At 51.3% G+C, this 19,665-nt stretch overlaps 1 protein-coding gene across 4 annotated transcripts in view; it reads left to right on the top strand.

Annotated features, from left to right (window-relative positions):
• The window catches only part of BTBD9 (BTB domain containing 9), a 406,228-nt gene that overhangs the window by 377,372 nt on the left and 9,191 nt on the right, over positions 1 to 19,665 (top strand). For all 4 annotated transcript variants that reach the window (XR_003006037.1, XR_003006038.1, XR_003006036.1 and 1 more), the window contains exon 10: positions 3,549 to 3,627. Coding sequence is in view for 1 of the 4 variants with exons in the window: in XM_024765878.1 (XP_024621646.1) it covers positions 3,549 to 3,627 (79 nt within the window). In the remaining 3 variants the exon portion in view is untranslated. The remainder of the gene's footprint in view (positions 1 to 3,548; positions 3,628 to 19,665) is intronic.

The following is a 19,665-nucleotide window of genomic DNA, read 5'->3' as shown; positions in this document are numbered from 1 at the left end:
TGATGGGAGGGTGGTGGGAACCTCTGCAGTAGTCACTAAATCATACGCCATCAAACTCAGTGACTCACAGGTGGGGCCCAGGGAAACAGTGTGTGTCGTCCAGGTTCACATGGCTGGCTGGTAATTACAGTAGTAATACCCATATCAGCTGGTTTTCTTCGAGCCTAGTGGATACCAGCACTGTTCTAGGTGGTTTACATTTGTTAATGTATTTTATCTTCACACACCAAACATTTAGTGAGGTATTTTTATTATCCTCATTTTACAGAGAGGAGACTAAAGCCCAGAAAGGTTAAGCAGCTTGCCTAAGGTCACAGAGCTGGTAAAAATTCAAACCCAGGAGCCTGGCTCCAGAGCCCGTGCTGTCAACCACTTTGCCAATCCTACCTCTAGTTCATGAAGGGCCATGAATAAAACCTGCTGTCTCGACTGTCCCCCAGTGATCCTCTCAACTGGGGATATTCTACGTAATAATACAGCGCTGGCATTTTCACTTGCTTCGTGTCACACGGTCTGTGTTAAAGCCTTGGGTGGTAGGCAAGATAGGTACTTTTTCTAATGCTTTCATGTACATTCTACCAAACTCAAACAAGACAGAAAAGTACAAAAGTACAATTAATGTCTCTTGAAATTCTTCCATCCAAACATTTTGGCAAACATTCTTGTAGACATCCCTCTTTGGATGCGTGTGTGTATAGGTATTTACAGTTTAACATAATCAGGACCTCATTCTAGATGCATTTTTGTAACCAAGGGAGTGGTATTATTTCTGTCAGCATTGGACAAATGAAGAAATTACAGCTCAGGAAGCGGGCGTGATTTGTCAGCTGGAGAGATGGCAAGTGCCGGAGTTGGGACTTCAGTCCTGTGGGGGTTTTTCTGTTTGGGGTAGGTGCTCAGAGCAAAGACCCGCACGTATTTTTTGACACCCATTGTTCCTGTTCAGACACGTCCTCCCGGCACCCAGTCTTGGCTCTGAACTGAGTGGTGCTACACCCCTGTTGTTCTGTTGTCTTCCTGGGAGTGTTGCCTACTAAAGAGATTCCGAGTCCTGGGCAAGTAGGAATATTTATACAGCTCTCTGTAAGCTCAATAAAAATGGCAGTCAAGCTTTTGTGTAGACTAAGTGGTGGTGATGGGTCCTGGCCCCGTGAAGCGTGAACCCTCCTCAAGGTTGCACCCTGATTACAAATGCGGCTCCGATGTGACAATGTCCTGATGCTGCCTTATCCTTTCCCCACTGGGCAGCACTGAAAGTTGTTTTGAAAAAGTTCAGGGGAAGTGGAATCTGATATTTTGGAGGGAGAGGTGCTCATTATCTCATCCTCACCAGCTTCCCTTCCTACTCGTATTTTGGTCTTGGGGTTGTTATCCAGTTTGCTGAAAATGAAATCATCTGTTCAACTCTCGGGCTGTGTTAGTGAAAATGAACTCTAATGTGATTAGAGATTAATGCAGGGTAATGGAGGATTGGTATTAAATTGAAGCCTTCTGATCTTATTACTCCACAAATGCTCCCTCCTTCTCAGGCTGCTGCCCTGCCAGCCCTGCTTCCCCCAGCAGAGGTGGGGGCCGGTGGTGCCAGCCCAGGCCCGCCGCGGAGGCTGGGGCAGGAGATGGGAGCCGAGGGGGCCATGGTGAGGAAAGGGAGACTGGGGTTCAGGCCCGGCTCTGCCCAGGATGACTCACGGCGAACCCTCACTTCCTTCAGGGCCTTGGCCTCCACTCCACACTGCGGAGGGAGGAGGGGTCTTCCACAGAGGGAATGATTAGGGGCCTGTCTGCACTCTCAGAGCCCCTGAGCATGTTGTCGAGTACCATGAGCTTACGAGAGTCAAGTTATACCTTCACGTCCAGAAGCGCTGGGTGATTTTTTGGATTAGCATAGGACTAGAAATCTAAGAAGAAAAGTCTTCACGCTGTCTGCTCCACTTGCGCCCCTTCTCTACCCCAGTCCTTTTTGTGAAACTGGCTGAACCTAATAGTTGTCACCGTCTGAGGTCACTTGCCCGAGTTCTGTTGCCCTTTCCTGGAGGGGTGGTCTGAGAAGCAGGGTGGACCAGCTTTGGTGCGTGCTGCCTCTTGCATTAGCAGCAGGGATGGGACTCTGATGCCCTCGCATTGTGGACCCCAGCTTCCCCTGACCTGCCAGAGGAAAGAGGCAGATCTGTGCTCAGTTACCCTGCTTAGCTCAGAAGTGACCCCGAGGCCTGTGGGAGCAAGCCCGGGCCCAGAGTTGAAGCCCCACAGGGCCTTCCTCATAGGCCCACCGGCTTTCCAAGGGAGCTGCATGGGTCTGGGAGCAAAACACAGAGAAAATGGGCCAGGAGTGCAGGCCTTGGGGATGGTCAGATGGCATCACCTTCATGTATGAATAATAGCCTTTTTACAAAGAGTGATTTTTCTTATGCTGTTCCAGAAACATGCTTCTGGAGGCACAGACTTTGCACACAGGATGGTAACGACTTTTTAATGACCTTAAGGGGCCTGGTGTCCAGGCAGCAGTGAATCAGTCTCAGTGGGAGGCTCACAGGGAGAGAGAAGATGGAACACCTGAAAGCAAAGGGGGAAAAACAAACCGCAAATACATGTATTTTCTTTAGTAGCATTACTTGGTAATTAGACAATTACAGGAAACAGCTTCCCAGCAGCTGGCACTTCCACTGTGTGGACAGAGGAGGGATGCAACAACTGTGAACTCCTCACATTTCTTATGAAAGTATTACTGGCGTTTGCAGCTGTGGATGCTGAGCTCCCGGTGTGTTCTGATGAACGGGGCGGTAAACCGGGAGCAGACTGCCTCCTCCCAGGGGCGGCTTGGGGCCCGCTCGGCTGGGCTTTAAATGAACTGGCCCAGCCCCTGCTGATCCTTGAGGAATGGCTTTTAAAATAGTGGGGCTGCTTTTGAGCCCACCCGGAGACTGGCTGGTCCAGAGAATAAACTGTTTGGGGGGGCATATTTGGAAGTGGGAAAAGGAGGGCTGGAGGGAGGCCTATGGAGAAACTGCCTCTTCTTCCCCAGGTGCCACCACTCGCAGGGGGTGGGGTGAGGGGTTCAGACAGGAGCCTGGGGCTCACACTGCAGCGAGTGCCGCCCAGCCCTGTCCTCCCCTTGCCCTGCCTCAGCTCCTCCTCCCAGGGCTCCCCAGCGAAGTCACTGTGCCCACCTGGACGCATCCATTCAGCCCACAGCCCTCTGAAGGCAGCCCCATCATGGCCCTGTTGCCTCATGAACTACACCAGCCTTGCTCACTCCTCTGTTCGGCCACACTCCTGTCACTACATGTATGCAGTCTGCCCTTCACGCTTATGTCGAGCTTTATGAGAATCCCGTCGCCTTCACAGAAGGGCAGGGCGCCTTCTTTGATGAGGTTGTAGGGAGCACCGTGTGCTCCTGCCCGTCTCCCCACAGTGGGGTGGAGCCTGTCCCCGCCCACCTACGGCGCAGAAGGCCCTCCCCGTCCACGTACTGGGCGCTGCTGGCCCCGTGCTGTCAGCAGAGTCAACTGGGTGGTCTAACCAGGCAATGCTTGTGCTTCTCCTCACAGGTCCTGGCAATCAGTAACTTTTGAAAGACGGCCGGCCTCCTTCATTCGAATCGTTGGAACACACAACACAGCAAATGAGGTAAGGGTCCCCTTTCCTGAAAGACACGGTGATATTTCCTGGCGTACAGGTAAATGCCACATCCTGAGTTAAGTGGAGCTGTTTGTTCTACCTGCTAATGTCCTGTTGTTCAGCTTGGGACAGGAGAAAGTCCTGCTCTTGCATGGTGGGGACGTCATTACCATTTCTGGGTAGCTCTTCACCAGCGAATGGAAGCCTGCGCCTGCGGCTTTGCTTCCGCCTACCAGCCACTCTGCAGAGACCTGGAGAGGTCAAACGCCCTGTCCTCAGAGTCCTCCGCCCTCCCAGACGTCAGCTGTCTCAGTGGTCCCTGGGCCCTCTGAGCATGGTGTGCAAGGAGCCCCAGCCCCGCGGGGCAGCTGAGGCGCACAGTTGCTGGTTCCTTCTGTCCGGCCCTCCAGTCCTGTGCCAGCCTGCACATGAGTGTTCTTGGGTGAGCCTCTTCCTCCCTGGCCTGTTCCTCACCTAGGCCCAGGCCTAGATCCCGGGGCGGCAGCCATTCCATTGGGCTGCACTGTTTGTGGATGTTCCGTCACCTTTGGATTTCACGAGGGAAGAGTGGGCGGGTTATTCTCCCCACTTTGGGCTCCTGCGGTCAGGGCAGCAGGCAGGTGAGGTGCCTGGGCCTCAAACATGCCGTTTTTCTCTGGAGAAGTGCACTGGGTTCCTGCGGATCAGAGAGGAGAGGACAGTGCCCGCAGTGAGTCGAGAGCGTGAGGGGAGGGCGCTTTGAGTGCTCGCACCAGGACCGCAAGCGCAGCCCAGGGCCGCGCCAGGCGCGCCGGGACTGCCCCCCTCAGCAGCGTGGATCCCCGCTGGGCTCACAGAGGCACCTCAGGGTCCACTCACACCGTTTAAGGTGAGAAGGACATCTGTTTCCATTTTGAGCGCAAAATAATCAATCCGTAAGTTAATTATTACTTAGCCTTTCTGTTTCTCAGGTGAGCATAGAGTGAGCGCTGGTGCTGGTGGGTTGGAGTCCGGCAGGTGCTCATCAAGCTGGTGCTTTTACAGTCAGATGTGCTGAGCGTGCACCCCTGAAGGCCTGACCGCTGGTTAAAGACCGCAGTCATAAGGAACAGTAAGGTTGAAACTCAAGGTAGTAAATGCAAGGCATAAAAGTAGTAACCGTCCTGCAGTTTCATCTTAACGTGAACTTTCTCAGATCTGTACAGGACCGGCTTCCTGGGTGTGTGACCAGGGCCGTGGCGTGGGGCTCCATATCCAGAAGGGGGCTCAGAGCTTAGGGTTTAATGCTCTCTAGCACCCTCTTGATAGTCTTGGCAATTTTACCTTTGAATTTTCTTTTATAAGGGAAGCCCCCGTGGGACAGTGGAGCGCCCACCAGGGCTCCGAGCCTCGGCTGACCTGCAGGCCAGCCCTGCCCCTCCTCACCTTCCTGGGACAGGTTCTCAGCCACCCACCCCCTGACCCCTGGAGCATGGACTTGCCCAGCCTCCCCCTCCTCAGCCTGCCCTGTGGCCACTGCCACCCGCCACTCCCAGTGGGGGCCTCGCACGCTTGTGGGGAGAGTCAGGATCTAGTGTGAGTCTCATGTGCGAGTCCCAGGATAGGGCCCAGGGTGCCGTGAGCGCCTGCCCTGACCTAAGGCTCTCCCCCAAGCCTGAGCCCGAGTGAGCGCAGCATCAAAAAGCAAATGAAAACCCCAGGACACGTCAGGAGAGACACAGTGGGAGCGAAGGAGGAGCTTTTTTCCTGCCTTTTTGAACAAGAGGCTCTACATTTTCATTTTGCACTGAGCCCCATACATCATGCAGCTGGCCCTGGATTCATGCATTGTGTTTGTCAACTCAGAATTCTCCAGGGCACATCAAGGTGCTTCTGGCACTTCAAAAAGTATTTTAAGAAGTGCAAATATTGTGATAATTTATATTCATTTTGCCTTTTTATTTATTTAGAATAAAAATGATACACGCCCACAATGTGTTTCTTGCAGAGAAGAGCTTATAAACAGAAGCCTGAAACTTTTTCTTACCTCTTCATTTCAAAACAAACCTGAAAATTACAAAAGTAAAGCAACTGATTTTTTTAAAGCATAAAATTAAAGAATTCTAAACATCAGGTCATAAAAACACTTTTTTCTTTTTTTTGATGATGGAACAAAAGTAAATTTGAATCTGCATTTTAATATATATTTGAGCCCCAAACCAAACATCATGGTTGTTAAATTTTGCCAATAAATCTCGATTTTTCTTACCACTTAAATTAATTATGTATGTATTACTTACTAAATTGGAAAACAATTTGAATTTATCTTTACATAATAGTATATGAAGCTAAAATTAAATATTTTTATTTGCAGTCACTTGTTTCTTATATAATGCATTAAAAAAAAGACAAATTTTTTTCTTTAATTCCTAAATGGGACTCTGTAATTATCATTTACAACAGAAGGAATTCTTAACTCAGAGAAGGCTGAGAAGCACTGCAGCAAGTCTGGTCAGAGTCTTTTTCCAGCCCTCAGCCCCAAGCCCATCACCTCAGAGACCAGATGAAAAATAACTTGCCCTTACAGAACTCTAAAGCTGGAGCGCAAGATCCCCTCTCCCTGATGAGTTTACAAAAATATCTGTGCAGGGAGCCCCAGCTACTTGACTGGACCAGCCAGTTTGCGTGGGTTGACTTAGGTCACTAATTAATGGGTGACCCGTCACATTTGGCTGATGAGCAACTTGCTCAGCTGCCTTACTGAGTGGGTTATTGATCAAGAAAAAAAGCCTCAGTGTAGTGTTGCCAACCTGGGAACATCTCAAGTCATAAAATAAACAGTGACCAGGATCGTAAGGCAAGATCCATAAACTGTCATTCTCAGAACAAACAAGAAGGCACAAGAGTTGAATTTCACAGAGCACCAAGGATGTAGTGAACCCTCAAAGAGAACGTTCTTTACTGCAGCACACTGGGTTCTGGGCGTCATATCCCCATTCTTAGAGAAGGGCAAGGATGTGGGGCAAAGGTCAGAGGTGTGAGGGAAGGAGGGTGACTGGGGTCGGTCGGGCAGGACTCCTGGGGAGGCCAGGCCTGGGAACTGTGATGGCACCGACGGCCGGGGAAGGCAGGCGGGGGTCCAGGACAACCCTGGTCCCGAGTCCCATGGAGCCAGAACCGAGTCATGAGAAGACAGCGGTCAGGGAGCCTCTTCCTCACAGTGGAGCGGAGGCAGGGGTTCCTCAGTCTGGCCCTGCTTGTTTGCTGAGTGACATCAGTGGCCTTGGTTTAGTCAGAGCCAGGACCTCTTTCCCTTTAGATGCCAAATGTTACCAGCCCAAAGACTGTGTGCGAATTTCAAGAAGCATAGATGGAATTGGTTTCTAGCATGGGAAGGTTAGATGGTCTTTGTGGATAGCAGAAAGAAATGTGCCACATCTCCCAGGTAAGACTGGTTTCTGCAGGCACTGCCCCGCCCGGAGAGGGGGGTCCGCGCAGGGCACGGTGGGGAAGCGCAGCTTGGAGCTCCTGAGAGTTGAGAGCGTTCGGCAGAGACGGGCAGCAGGTGGAAAGTGGCCAGAGCTGCCGGCGGCTCAGGAAGTGCCCCCACCTCCAGACACCCCAGCTGCTAGCGGGATAGCAGCGGTGTCCAGAGCTAAAACTGATGGGGAATTCTTGCCCGACACGGGCACATGTCTGTCTTGCCGTAGCCATCCAGGCCTTCCCGCATCAGGCTCGGCATCTGTGCTGCACGCTGATCCCCACCCGGATCAGGGCCAGCTCTCAGGTGACGCGGCCGAGGAGGGCTGCGGACGTTCAGATTTCTTGATCACCTGTTTGGGCATGCTTCTGATTTCCTCAGCATTTCATCCCTGTCCTCTGGGAAGTGCGGGTCTGCTCCTGGCATCTGTCTCTCATTTTCCTTTGTGAGCACCACGGCGATGAATTCATTTAATTTTTTAGCTACGTTTACGACTTCTGTCAATAAATTCCCCTAATGTTTACCTCCCAAAGACTCCACCACTTGCTTCAGGGACCTCCTGCGCCTTGTGTACTCAGCATTTCCTTGTCATTTATCTTAACTTCTTAGAACATTCTCCTTTCATTGCCTGCCAGCGAGTTTGTCATCCTGCTCCTCCTCCCTGCTCTGTAATCCTCCCTGTGGCGTGCTTCTCACGTTTCTCTGCTCTGCCCTTGGATACCATCCTCCCTCTGCGCCCTTTCGCAGGCTTCTTTCCTGTCTTCCTCTCACACTTAGCACTAGATGGCAGGCACGTGTCAGTTTGTCTTTCAGTGAGTGCCCGCTCCGTCCTGCTCTCCTTCAGTTGTTTTCATTCATCTGAATCTTCCCAGTGCCTGTAGCCAAAAAGGAGGTCTCCTTGGCTGTTTCCTCCATCACTTTCTCTTGGTCTCAGTCACCAGTGCAACCGCGAGGTCATTCCAGCCCACCTGCCTCAACTGCTACTTGACTCCGAGCTACTCGAGAGGAGGCATTGCTTCCCTTTCTAAGGCTCTCCTGTCTGAAGGACGTTGGACGTGGCCTTGTCAATAGGACCACCTTCAGGTCCTGGTGGATCTGAAGTTTCCACTCGTGCCATGCAGCGGCCGTGCTAGTTCTGATGCAGCTCCTCTCACACACCCTTCATTTTCATTTCACTAGTTACCACAGCAAAGCCGCAAAGGCACACTGCTTTGTCCTTAAGGAGGTCAGGCTGGGTCCAAATGAGGTCTGTCTGTGGACCTATGACAATCCGTCAGTCTATTAGAAGAAATACAAGTTACGCCTGTTTCTTCTTATGGCTTTGATGAAACCTGGGTTGGAGAGCAGGTTCTGGAGTGATTTTTTTAGGAGGCAGAGACCTCAGGGGCACAAGCAGCCCCGGGGGTTAGAAAGGACTTGTAGGAAAAGCTAACTTTCTGCAGTATGGAAAGACCCACGGGAAAGCCTTTGCCTAGTCAGTAATAGAGAGTGAGCATGGGGTCTGTCGGCAGCTCTCAGGTCTCCATTTACGTATGGAATTTATGTAGCTGCGGAGACAGGCTGCATGGTATTTGCCTTGTGTCCTAGCCTTAGCCTGGACCTGGCGCATGTGAGCAGAGAGTACCTGCTGCCTGAGTGGGCAGATGAATCGTTCGGTCTGTCCGTCCATCTCTCCCTCTCCGGTCTGTCCGTCCATCTCTCCCTCTCCCCATCAGGCAGCCAAATAAAGGGAAAGATTTAGTGAAACAACTTCTCCCCGCGATCCACGGGGATGAACGTTACAGCATGTTGAAGGACAGAAGCCAGTACAGAAGAATCCGTGTAGTAGGATTATGTTCATACAAACATCAAAAACAGGCAAAACTAAGCTGTAACATCTGAGGATGTGTACACAGAAAAGAAATGATTATTATTAAAGCCAGACTGTGGGTCTCCAGCAGGGAGGCTTAGATCAGGAAGGGACCACATTGCGCCAGCGATTTTTCTGGTTCTTGACCCGCGTGTGGTTTACACGGCTGGTGTTGACTATATAGTTATTCAGCAAGCTATACATTTGTATTTCATGCACCTTTTAGTGCATGGTTTTCACAATAAAAATGTTCTGGTTTAAGCAAAAGGGATAAATTGACGAGGAAACCGAAGCTGAGCGATGTTCAGTGACTCGCACACAGTCATGCCTGGTGAGTGGCAGAGCCAGGGTTTGAATCCAGGCATTTGGCACTTAACATCCAGGCTGCTCTGTCTCCCCAAAAGGCATAACAAATGGTAAAGCTTCAGAAATGAGCCCAGCTCTGCCCGGGCCAGGTCGTCGAGTCAGGCGCTGGGGAGCAGACGGTCCCTGCGGGCAGGCTTCATGCACCAGCCGGGCTGGAACCCAGGCAGGGCCCTTCCCTGGGGGGCGTTGCAGGTTCAGCGCCTGACAGAAGTCAACCCACGAGAAGACGCCTTCACCTGGAGTGGGGGTGGGGGGATGCTGCCAGGAGCAGCACTGGTGGAGGCTGAGTGATGGAGTGAGCGGAGCAGTGGCGGCTGACGGGGATGGTCCTGAGGAGGGGTTTTGGCATCTGAAAAGTGGATCAGGTCATCCTGATGGGCAGACAGGGATGAGGCTGTGCCGTGGCGGGCTTGGGAGGGCGGGGAGTGCAGATCCCTCCATGAGCTCCAGGGAGCTTGCCACTGGAGGGTCTGCACCGCTGGCACGAGCAGGATGGAGAGTCTGTAAGTGGCTGCTTGAGCTGCCCTCCAGGACCACTCAGCGCCGAGCCTGGAGTGAGGCAGAAATTATTTACAGGCACTGTCAGCCGGTGAGTGGCTCTGGGCTCCCTGTGCCATCCTTGTTCCCATAGCAACATGTAGCTCTAGTGAAAAAAAACAAAAAGAAGGAAACAGACTCTGCTTAAAAAAAAAAAAAAAAAAGCTTCTTCCTGGCCCCGTGACCGTTATTTCCCAGGCCCCCCACCCCCAGGTCTGGTCACTCCCTGTCTGAGTCCCCAAAGATTCCCTCCCCAGCAGTATCCTCCAGAGGATGTTGTCTGAGACACAGCCCTAATGCACAGGGTGGGGAGGTAGGGAGTGAGCTGAGGAGGAGGGAGAAGTGGGTGGAAGGAAGGGAGGGGCCTTGTCCAGTGTGGACCAGGAGACCTTGGCACTGGTGCCAGCCTCATGCCCAACCAGCTGTGTGACCCCGAGCAAGTCACTTCACCTCCCTGGCTCTCAGGACACTTGTCTTTAAAATAAGGAGAGTGAACTAGATCTTAAAGGTTCCTTCCCAGTGAGACAGAAAAAAAGCAGAAAAATATTTAATTTATAGCACAATTATAAAAAGGCATATTTTATAGGCATCTTTATACTTAAATGTCTATTAGGAAAGATTTTATTGGAAAAAGAGAGGGAAAGTGACACAACAGGGAGCACGTCTTTGTTCCAGACACTCCACAAGCCTTATGCCTGTTGTAGTGGAGCAGCAGTAATTCTGCACCAAACAACCAGCCTGGGAGGAGGTGCACACAGCACCTGAGCAGGTGAGGCCTGGGGGCTGCCGGGCAGCAGGATGGATAGAGACGCCAGCTGGTGAGGATGATGTCCAGCCATGTCCTGCTGCAGAGCCAGCGGTGAGTCAGGCCTGCAGTCTCCCTGCAGTTGGAAGCCTTCGAGACAAAGCAGACATGTCACCTGGATGAAGTGAAAAGCTGCCCAGGGCAGTGGGGCCACCCATGCGGCCTTGCGGGGAGAGCAGGAGCCCTGGTAAGGCCATGTCTCCCGGTTCTACCTGGGAACTAGAATATTTCTCCTTTTTTGCTTTAGTTTTTCAAAAATAAAAAGATACCTCTACCACTCTAGGGCCAAATTAATTAAGACAAGAGAGTGAATCGTTCCCTGGAGCTCTTGAGTGTACACACATAAAAATCGGTGGTTGGGAGTTCTGGGACTGCCTGGGGTGATGTGTTTTCTTTCTTTTTTTTTTTTCCTTTGGCCATATGGCATGTGGGATCTTATGATCTTAGTTCCCCAGCCAGGGGTTGAACCTGTGCTCCCTGTAGTGGAAGCACGGAGTCTTAACCATTGGACCACCAGGGAAGTCCCTGTGATATGTTTTGGAAAGGCTGTTTTCCAGAAACTTCCAAGCAGTGGAGTTCCAGTTATTTGTGAGTGCCCTGGCCTATGTGAAGATGGGAAAGTGACATTGGAAAGTTAAAAAAACTGTTAACCGTATATAAGCAGTGTCACCAAGAAGCTTGCTCCCATACCTAGTAGGCATAAATACTTGTGCAAAACTATGGGGTTATCCTGTCACCCCTAAGCAATGCTGAAAAGTTGTTGCTCACAAACTGGAAGTGTCTCCCTAGGAAATGGGTTCCTTAACTGAAAACCATGTTTTGGGCTGTACAGATGTACGTACATGAAACTTTGGTTTTAAATTGCAGTGTTTTGTTAGAAACACTTGGTCTTCATTTTTAAAGGAACAAAAATAAAACATCTCTACAATCTAAAGATGGACTCATAACTTGTTCCTGAGATGAGTGTAAGAAGATGTAATTGTCATTGTCATCAGGCTCAGTTAATGTTTGCTGAGGGTGTGTGTGACGCTGCTACACCACACATTGCGAAAGGAGAGAGGAGGTCTTCAGGGTGTAGTATAACTCAGAAGCCACATCTCCGTGTCTGACTTCTGGGCAGATATCATTGAGAGGTAGGTATCTATTTTATAAAGATGTAAACGTAAGTTGAAAGCTTGGCTCAAATCCTATTTGTATTGGTTGGCATGAAAGCAATCTGTGAAAATTACTCAGGAGAAACCAGAAAGGCAAGGTAGAGTCATTGATCAACATTTATTAAATTTTCCTGATTTCTGCTACAGTTCACGCTGGACTCTTAGCCCAACTTGGGAGAATTAGCAGAGGCTTCTCTGCTTTTAAAAACCTTGAAGACACATTGAACAAAGTGCTCAGGGAATCCCTCTAAGGAAAGGCAAACAGTGGCTAGCCGAGGAATTTGCCTGTTTGCCAAGAAGGGGCCGGCACGTTTGTGTACGTCCTTTCCAGGGTTCACCCCAGACTATCTCAGACACGTCAAGAATTACGGCTCCCAGAGAGGAAAGGCAAAGGGATAAGAAACAGCAGCTACAAAAAAGGACACACGGATGTGACTCAGGCTGCATCGGATTCACACACACGACTACGTTCCAGTTTAACTGGCTCCTCTCGGAAGACAGATCCAGAAGCCACTGAAGCTGGTTCAGCGAAGGTACCCCTCCGTGAGCAGCAAGCAATCAGACAGGCTAATGGGATACAGGATTGCCGAGAAGGGAAGGGAAAATGATGCGGTGACTGCGGTAATGGTTTTGCATAAGTCAGTAGTGTGACTCTGCCCTGTATGCCTCATTCACTTTTGGTCACATCCTTTCCAAGGGCTATCGCAGTCTTGGGAAGGTTCGGAGGAAAGAAATTGAATCACACAAGCTTCTGAGCGAAGAGAAACTCAGGACCTGGCTGTTCCACCGAGAGGGAGGCCTGAGGTGCTCGGTGGGGAGAGGAGCTTAGGGGTGTGAGGGACAAGCGGCAGTTTCCACGTGACACCTGGTACCGCCCCTCGTGGCAGTGACGACTCCTCCGGGCAACAGCGACCTCCAGTGTCTGTGTGAAAAGAGCAGAGGCATCCCAGCCTCTCTTCCCTTTGCACCTCTGCAGGGGTGGCAGGCATCTCGGGCCAGCCCCGACCACTTGGCCACCAGAGAAGGTGCCAGTTTCTCCAGGACAGGCTCACTTTCCACCCCTGCTCCCATGAAGAGAGTCAGGACCGCCCACAGGCCCCCTCTCTGGATGCCCGTTTGCAACGGGTGCACATCCGAAGGGGCCTAGGGTCCTAAGGGAAGAACAAGATGTACAGCCTTGCACAAGATGATGACGGTGAGGTACAGACACCGTGATGTTCATCCTCGTCTGCAGTGGTCCAGGACCTGGCTGGGTGTTGGCTTCGCACTGTCGTCATGTTAGGTTCAAGGCCAGTGGGTTGGATTATCCACTGAGACAGCTGAGCTGGCACGTTGGTGTACAGAAGGCGAGCAAGCCGAGGCCCCAAGCCTTTATCTGGAAGTCCTCCCTGTCCCTTCTGCCTGGAAGGCCACTCCCGCCCTGTCTTCAAGGCCTGGCTTATGCACACCTTCCTCACTGATCTTCCCTTCCAGGTGAAATTCATTTCTCACACTGTGTATTCCTTCTCACTTGCTATTATGTTGTCTGTGTGAGGAGGCATCCTGATATGGAGAGAGCACAGATTCTGGAGCTGCTCCACCCTGAGGCTAAATCCCACTCACCACTCGTGGGTTGAGTTCCGTCTGGTAGAGGTCCTGACAGCAGGGACTGTGTGATTTAGCCTCGGGCCAGTGTTTATGCTCAGTGAGGTCACTGAAAGTTAAAAAACAAAAGCAGTGAAAGGAAGGCTCTGAGGATGAGTCCAGGTCCCCGGTGCTTGGCTGGGCCTGGAGGCCCCTCGGACCCCCGTGCTGTGCCCGCTGCAGCACCATGTCCCCCAGCCTCCATCCTCCCAGAGGATCCTTAGAGGCTGTGAAGCATCCTTCCCTCTCCTGTGTCAGTCTTACCAAGCCTGTTATCAGGTTCTGTTACTTATCCTTTAAAAATGATTCTTTCCTGTTTATCCCACATTGCTGTCTTCTGCCTCAGGGGATTTCAAGTTTAAGGGTTTGTTGTCATCTACCTTCTTTCCTCAGGCACTTGTATTATTTGTCACCATAAATGTATTCTTTTTGTAATATTTTTAACTCAAGAAATACTTAAGTTTTTAAGACTCTCCTCTGTCCGGCGACCCTGGCTCCCTGCCCAGGTCCAGGCCGGGTCCTCGCCCAGTCCCCTGAGCCATGGCCTCTTGCCTCTGCCGCCCTGCTCCCCACCTCCCCCGTTCCCGCCTTTCCTTGTCATCACGCTGGCTGGGAGTCCACAGTGGTCACCCTCCTCCGGCACCAGGCCTCCCTCCTCTGACCAGTTCTGCTTGACTGCCTCATCTTCCCTGACTCAGCTCAGGGGGCATCCCCTGCTCCACTGGCTGACTGGGGGCCCCTCCTCTGCACCCTCATGGCTCCCTTGGTGGCCGGAGCCTGTCCACTCACGTGTCTCTATCCTTACTGGCTGGTGCACCCTTTGAGGGGGCCAGGCCTCACGGGAGGGGGTGCAGGAGGTGCCTCGTGTTTTGGAATGAATGAATGAATGAATGAGTGAGTGAGTGAATTAAAGAATGCACTTGGACCTCCTGACCTCCAAACCCTCCTCACCGTGTTTGGCTCCTCTGGCCACGCCTACTGTGTGGTGTCACCTTGTCCTGCCCCCCAGCCTGAGCCTGGAACATGGAGGCGCCGGTCCTTTCCCAGCTTGCCGCCCTTATCTGCTCGCTCTGTCCCCGCTGCATGCTCTACCTCCGCACCCATCTTTCCATCTGTAAAACACCCTTTTTCACTTGGAATCTTCACCACATGGTTTGTGACTTACAAAGTTAACTGTTTCCTGTGCGTTGCCTTTGACTTGGCAGAGCCCGCTTGGCTCTGGAGATGCTCAGTGAACCCGCATCAAAGTTAGTTGGTCCCTTAAGTGACACCCTTGGGACTCCGGGGTCACAGCCTGAAGCACAGCCCTGACACAGCCCTGGTTCCTCACATCCGGCCACGGAGGCTCGGCCAGGCTGCTGGCGGCTAGGGCTTCCCGGGGCTCCCAGAGGCTCCCAGTTTCCCCCAGCTTAGAGGGCAGAGCCTACGCTGAGCTCTGCAGGGTCAGGGAGAGGCATGACTATGATTTCTCCAAGGAGGAGCATCCACAGGAGGACACCAAAACAGTACCATTAGGTATGTCGGGAATAATAGCCGTTCGAGTTGCTATTTTAAAACAGGTTGGTTAAGTGGGCTAGAGACAGTGGTGCAGTTAAGTCACCCAAGTTAGAGGAATGGGAGTAACAGTGGGAACGGGGCAACAGCAGGGGTCCGGCTACCAGCAGTATTGAGTGCTCACTGTAGTCGCGTCCTCCAGGCTTTTTATAGGTACAGTGTGGAGCAGACACCCACCCTGCCTCTCTGGACTGCGTCACCCATGGGGACCCTTCCTTAGGTGAGAGCCAGGCGTTAGTTAGCGGCCAGCTGCACTGAGATCTTTTTTAACTTTATTTTTCAATCCAGAGCTTTTATTGATTTGTTTATTCTTGTGCAAGGCCCTGAGTGGGAGAAAGGATGGCCACGCCTCGGTCCTTGAGTCGGATGGGAACTGACAGGTCAGGACACAGGCAGGAGGAGGGGCTGGGCCTTGGGCCCTGGAGCCTCACAGGCTGGCCTAGAAATTAAGAGACCCGAAGGGAGGTTCGTGAGAGCACAAGGAGAGAAAACCCATTCACTGGGAAAGGTAATACGCAACAGGACAGCGTTAAATCAGTTGAAGGGTTAGCATCAGCCTAGGGCTCCGAGGAGCAGCCTCAGAGATGCTGACGGGGAGTGCGAGAGCGGGGTGACACAGCCGACGGCGGGCGTGATGGGGCAGGGTAAGGAGGTCAGGTCAGAACGGGGACGGTGCCGTAAAGTGCATCGTTCCGAACAGGTGGAGGAGACACAGGCACCAGGGACGAAAGATGACTCTGGGTGGTGTTGAGAAAGAGAAGGATGTTTGTTCGTTTACAAGGAGGTCTAGGGAGAGGATCCACTGAGAGTGTGGGGGGGGTGTGTGTGCAGAAGCCAAGATGTGTTCTGGGGGGTTGTCTCCATGGCCCCACTCCATGCTTGGAAAGACAGGTGCTCTTAAAGCAAGAGACTGTCAATAACCCACCAGAAGGTGGTCCTGTCACTTCAGAAGCTCAAAGAATGTGGAGCTGATGGAGAAGAGGTATTAATAGCTTCTACTTAGAAGAGGATTTTCAAATTTACCCTGAGTAGCCCAGGTGAGAGCTGACGGCCCAGACAGGTTTTAAATCCCCAGAAAAGGCCCTCCCCTATGGCTGTTGACAGGTAAGCACCTGCAGGTGGGCCCAAGGGGAGAGATTTGATATAAGAGGGAGGGAGAAAGGAAAGAAAAGGAAAGGAAGGAGAGACTGGGGGCTGACTCGGGTCCACAGGAAGCAGCAGCAGCCTGAGCTTTAAGGGGAGAAAGCTGCTCCCTCTAAGAGAGAAGACACTCTGCCCATACAAAGAGGACGCGTGGTCTCGGGCTTCATATTAGTTTGAAAGGTGAAATTTGAAACAGTAGTAGATAAATGAATTGAAGTGGGAATATGGAAGAAATAGTGATGCAGGAAGGTAAGCATGGAATTTATGTTTTAAGTGTAATTTCACAGTTGATATTACATTTGTCTTCTCCGTGAACCTGATTCTGCAGATTAAGGGTGCATGTGTATGCGTGCATAGTGCACGTGTGCCTGTGTGCGTGGTGTGGGTGTGCATGGTGCGTGTGCTCTAGCCGTGGAGGCTGTAGAGTTCCCAGGAGGAAGCAGGGGCAGCCGCGTCCCCCTGGCTCTCTGCACTTCCTGAGCCCCCGGAGGTCTCCTCCGCCTGGTCCTTTCTCAGGGAGAGTGGCAGATGTCCAGCCCTGGCTGCATCCTGCCCACTCCCAGGGTACCAGTGCCTTATCCTCTAAAGACAGGCCCTTATCCAGGACTCAGGAAACATGGGCAGATCCAAGTTCAGTAGGTCCTCTGAGCTAGCAGGCCACTCGGAAGGAAAGGGTGGGCCCGACCCAAGGAGAGTGAGGGTTGAGCTCTCCTGGGAGCAGTGGGTGGCCAGGGCTCGGAGCCTGGCCCTGTGCCACATGGCTTGCCTCTCACAGCTGTCCACGCAGGCCCAGGCACCCACCAGTCCTTTCCAAGCACATCACTACACGCCAGTTACATGCTTACAGTTTAGCCTCAGCATTTGCACCTACGTTCGATGACAGCTTTACAACGACTTGCATCATCTTACTTATCTAGGGCTGGTGTAGAAGTCTGGAGGCCAAAGGGAGAAAACCCTTGGGATACGGTAGCACCGGTAGGAGAGCCAGGGCCCTACCAGGTATTTGTCCACGGTGCTGGTTCTGCCTCCTGGTCCCCCAGCCACTGGTGGCCTCCGGCTCCCTCCGCCTCAGTTCCTGTCATGTTACTGGCCTACCACAGCAGTGTCTCTAAGACTGTCTTGTGCCATCAGGCCCCTCAGGAACTGGCACTCACCCCTAAATCCTATTCCAGCAGATCATAGAACGTTTCTGCTCCAAAGCTCTCAATGGCCCTGCTGCCGACTTTCCCCTCTCCTCACGGTTTGCCACTCAGATCTTCTCAGACATCACTTGGCTCTTTCCTCCCAAGGTCTTCACCCATATTATTCCCCTTACCTGGAACACTTCTAACCCTAAAATGTCCTCGCCTTCCCTCCAGGTCCTGCCTATTAAGTTTCTTTTAATTTTATTGAAGTATACTTGATTTACAATGTGTGTTTATTCTGTTCAGCAAAATGACTCAGTCATACATATATATATTCTTTTTCATATTCTTTTGCATTATGGTTTGTCACAGGATATTAAATACAGTTCCCTGTGCTATACAGTAGGACCTTGTTGTTATCCATCCTATACGTAATAGTTCGTATCTGCTCATCCCAGACTCCCAGTGCTTCCCTCCGCCATACACCCCCCTCACCTTGGCAACCACAAGTCTGTTCTCTACGTCTGTGAGCCTGTTTTTGTTTCATAGATATGTTGATTTGTATCGTATTTTAGATTCCACGTATAAGTGATATCATATGGTAATTATCTTTCTGACTTACTTCCCTTAGTATGATAATCTCTAGATCTATCCATGTGGCTGCAAGTCTGCCTATTAACTTTTCTTTTTTCTTGTTGGCTGCACCGCACGGCTTGCAGGATCTTACTTCCCCGAGTAGGGATCCAACCCACACCCTTGGCAGTGAAAGCGCAGAGTCCTAACCACTGGACTGCCAGGGAATTCCTGCCTATTAACTTTTAAAAGGACTCTATTGAGGGCTTAGAGTCTTCTAACTGCTATGAGCGATGGCCTTCAAACATTTTGTTTGCATATCCCCTAAAAGAGCTCTGGGAAAAAAATGTAATTTTTTGAACAGTTTAAGGTTGAGAAGTAAAAATTTCTTCATAAGTTTAAATACAATTATTTTTGTTAATATGAGATAGAAAAAAATAAACATTTTAAAAGACGGAAGTTAAGGATTATTAGGAATACATATTTGATGACATGATTTGGTAAAATAGATTTTAACCAACTCGTTGAATATGGCACAGCAAATCTGAAAGTAATTGTGGAATTATTCATGGGATTTAGCCAGTGTATTTTGAAAATGTTTTTATAATTCTGGGGAAATTGCAGTTACGTTTAAAAGAATTACATGAGTCACATACACAGTTCGGTTCTGAATTCAGAACATCTCACTCAGGCCAAATTTCACTCTCATGGGGACCCGGAAGGCATCAGGGCCCATGACTCACGGGAGGTTGCTCCCCATCCAGGGCTTGGCATCCGTGGGAGGGAGGTCAGTGTGCCCCAGTGCGTACTGTAGCACGGGCAGGCGCGGGCTGTGCTTTCCTTCTGTGAGGTGGGGAAGGGTGTTGTGAATTCAGTCATGTTCTCAGGCAGTTTTAGAAAATACTGAATTTGAGGATCTGGAAATTGATTCCCTTAAAACTGCCAGCATGCTCCCTGGAAAGTCGATCTGTGTGCTTCAGACTGAAGACGCCCCCAGGAGAGGATGTGATTCTCCTGTGCCAAGAGCTCAGGACAGGCACCACAGAGCAAGGACCCCTGGAGGACTTGGCTGTTAGTGGAGAGAGGAATTTCCGTGGGGGGGAGGGCATCCCTAAAGACCCTCCTCTGGCGTGGGCTTCCTCTGGCTGCCCCCGCGCCCCCGGCTCACAGACCAGCAGTTACCTCCTGCTCCGGGCGTGGCAGGCTCACCCCCAACCCCCAGCCGTGCTGTGTGTTCTCAAGGTCAGGGCCGAGGCTCACCCTTGTTTGTCGAGCTCTGAGTGGTGACCCGTCTGCTCAGTGGTGCTTCCTGAGTGAGTCATGGTGGAACGCAGGCTTTTCCTGGCTCCTGCGGGGGGCCGTTCCTCCACGTGAGGGTGTTTGTTCCGGGCTGGCCCAGGTCACCTCAGGTTGAAGTTCCCTCCCCAGCACTGCTGCCCAGAGGGTGATCATGCACCAAGAACTTGTTCCCCTCCGAGGGCACAGGAGGGGGTGAGCAACTGCTCTTTGGACCCTTGGAGATAAGCCTGGGTCCTCTGCTGCGGTAATGATGCCCTGTAGGCTTTTTTTAGAAAATAACTTTATTGTAGTATAATTCACATGTCGCACAACTCACCCATTTAAAGCATAGTGCTTTTTAGCATACTGACAGAATCATGCAGCCATTGCCACCATCAACCCCACTGACTTTTAACCCAACTGCCAGATGTAAGAATTAATTAATTAAAAAAGAAAGACAAGCTCATGAGACAAAAGTAACCCAAAATGGAGAAATCCAGTGGGAACATTTTATAGGAATCCGTGCTGTGCTGCGTGCAACTCTTAGGCTCATCGGTCCCCTCACTTTTATCCTGACTGATTGAAAAGCGCTTACCACCCTC

Source organism: Neophocaena asiaeorientalis, unplaced genomic scaffold (assembly GCF_003031525.2).
Source record: "Neophocaena asiaeorientalis asiaeorientalis breed wild unplaced genomic scaffold, Neophocaena_asiaeorientalis_V1.1 scaffold46, whole genome shotgun sequence".
In the NCBI taxonomy this organism is placed as follows: domain Eukaryota; kingdom Metazoa; phylum Chordata; class Mammalia; order Artiodactyla; family Phocoenidae; genus Neophocaena; species Neophocaena asiaeorientalis.
This window is presented reverse-complemented; position numbering and strand designations above follow the sequence as displayed.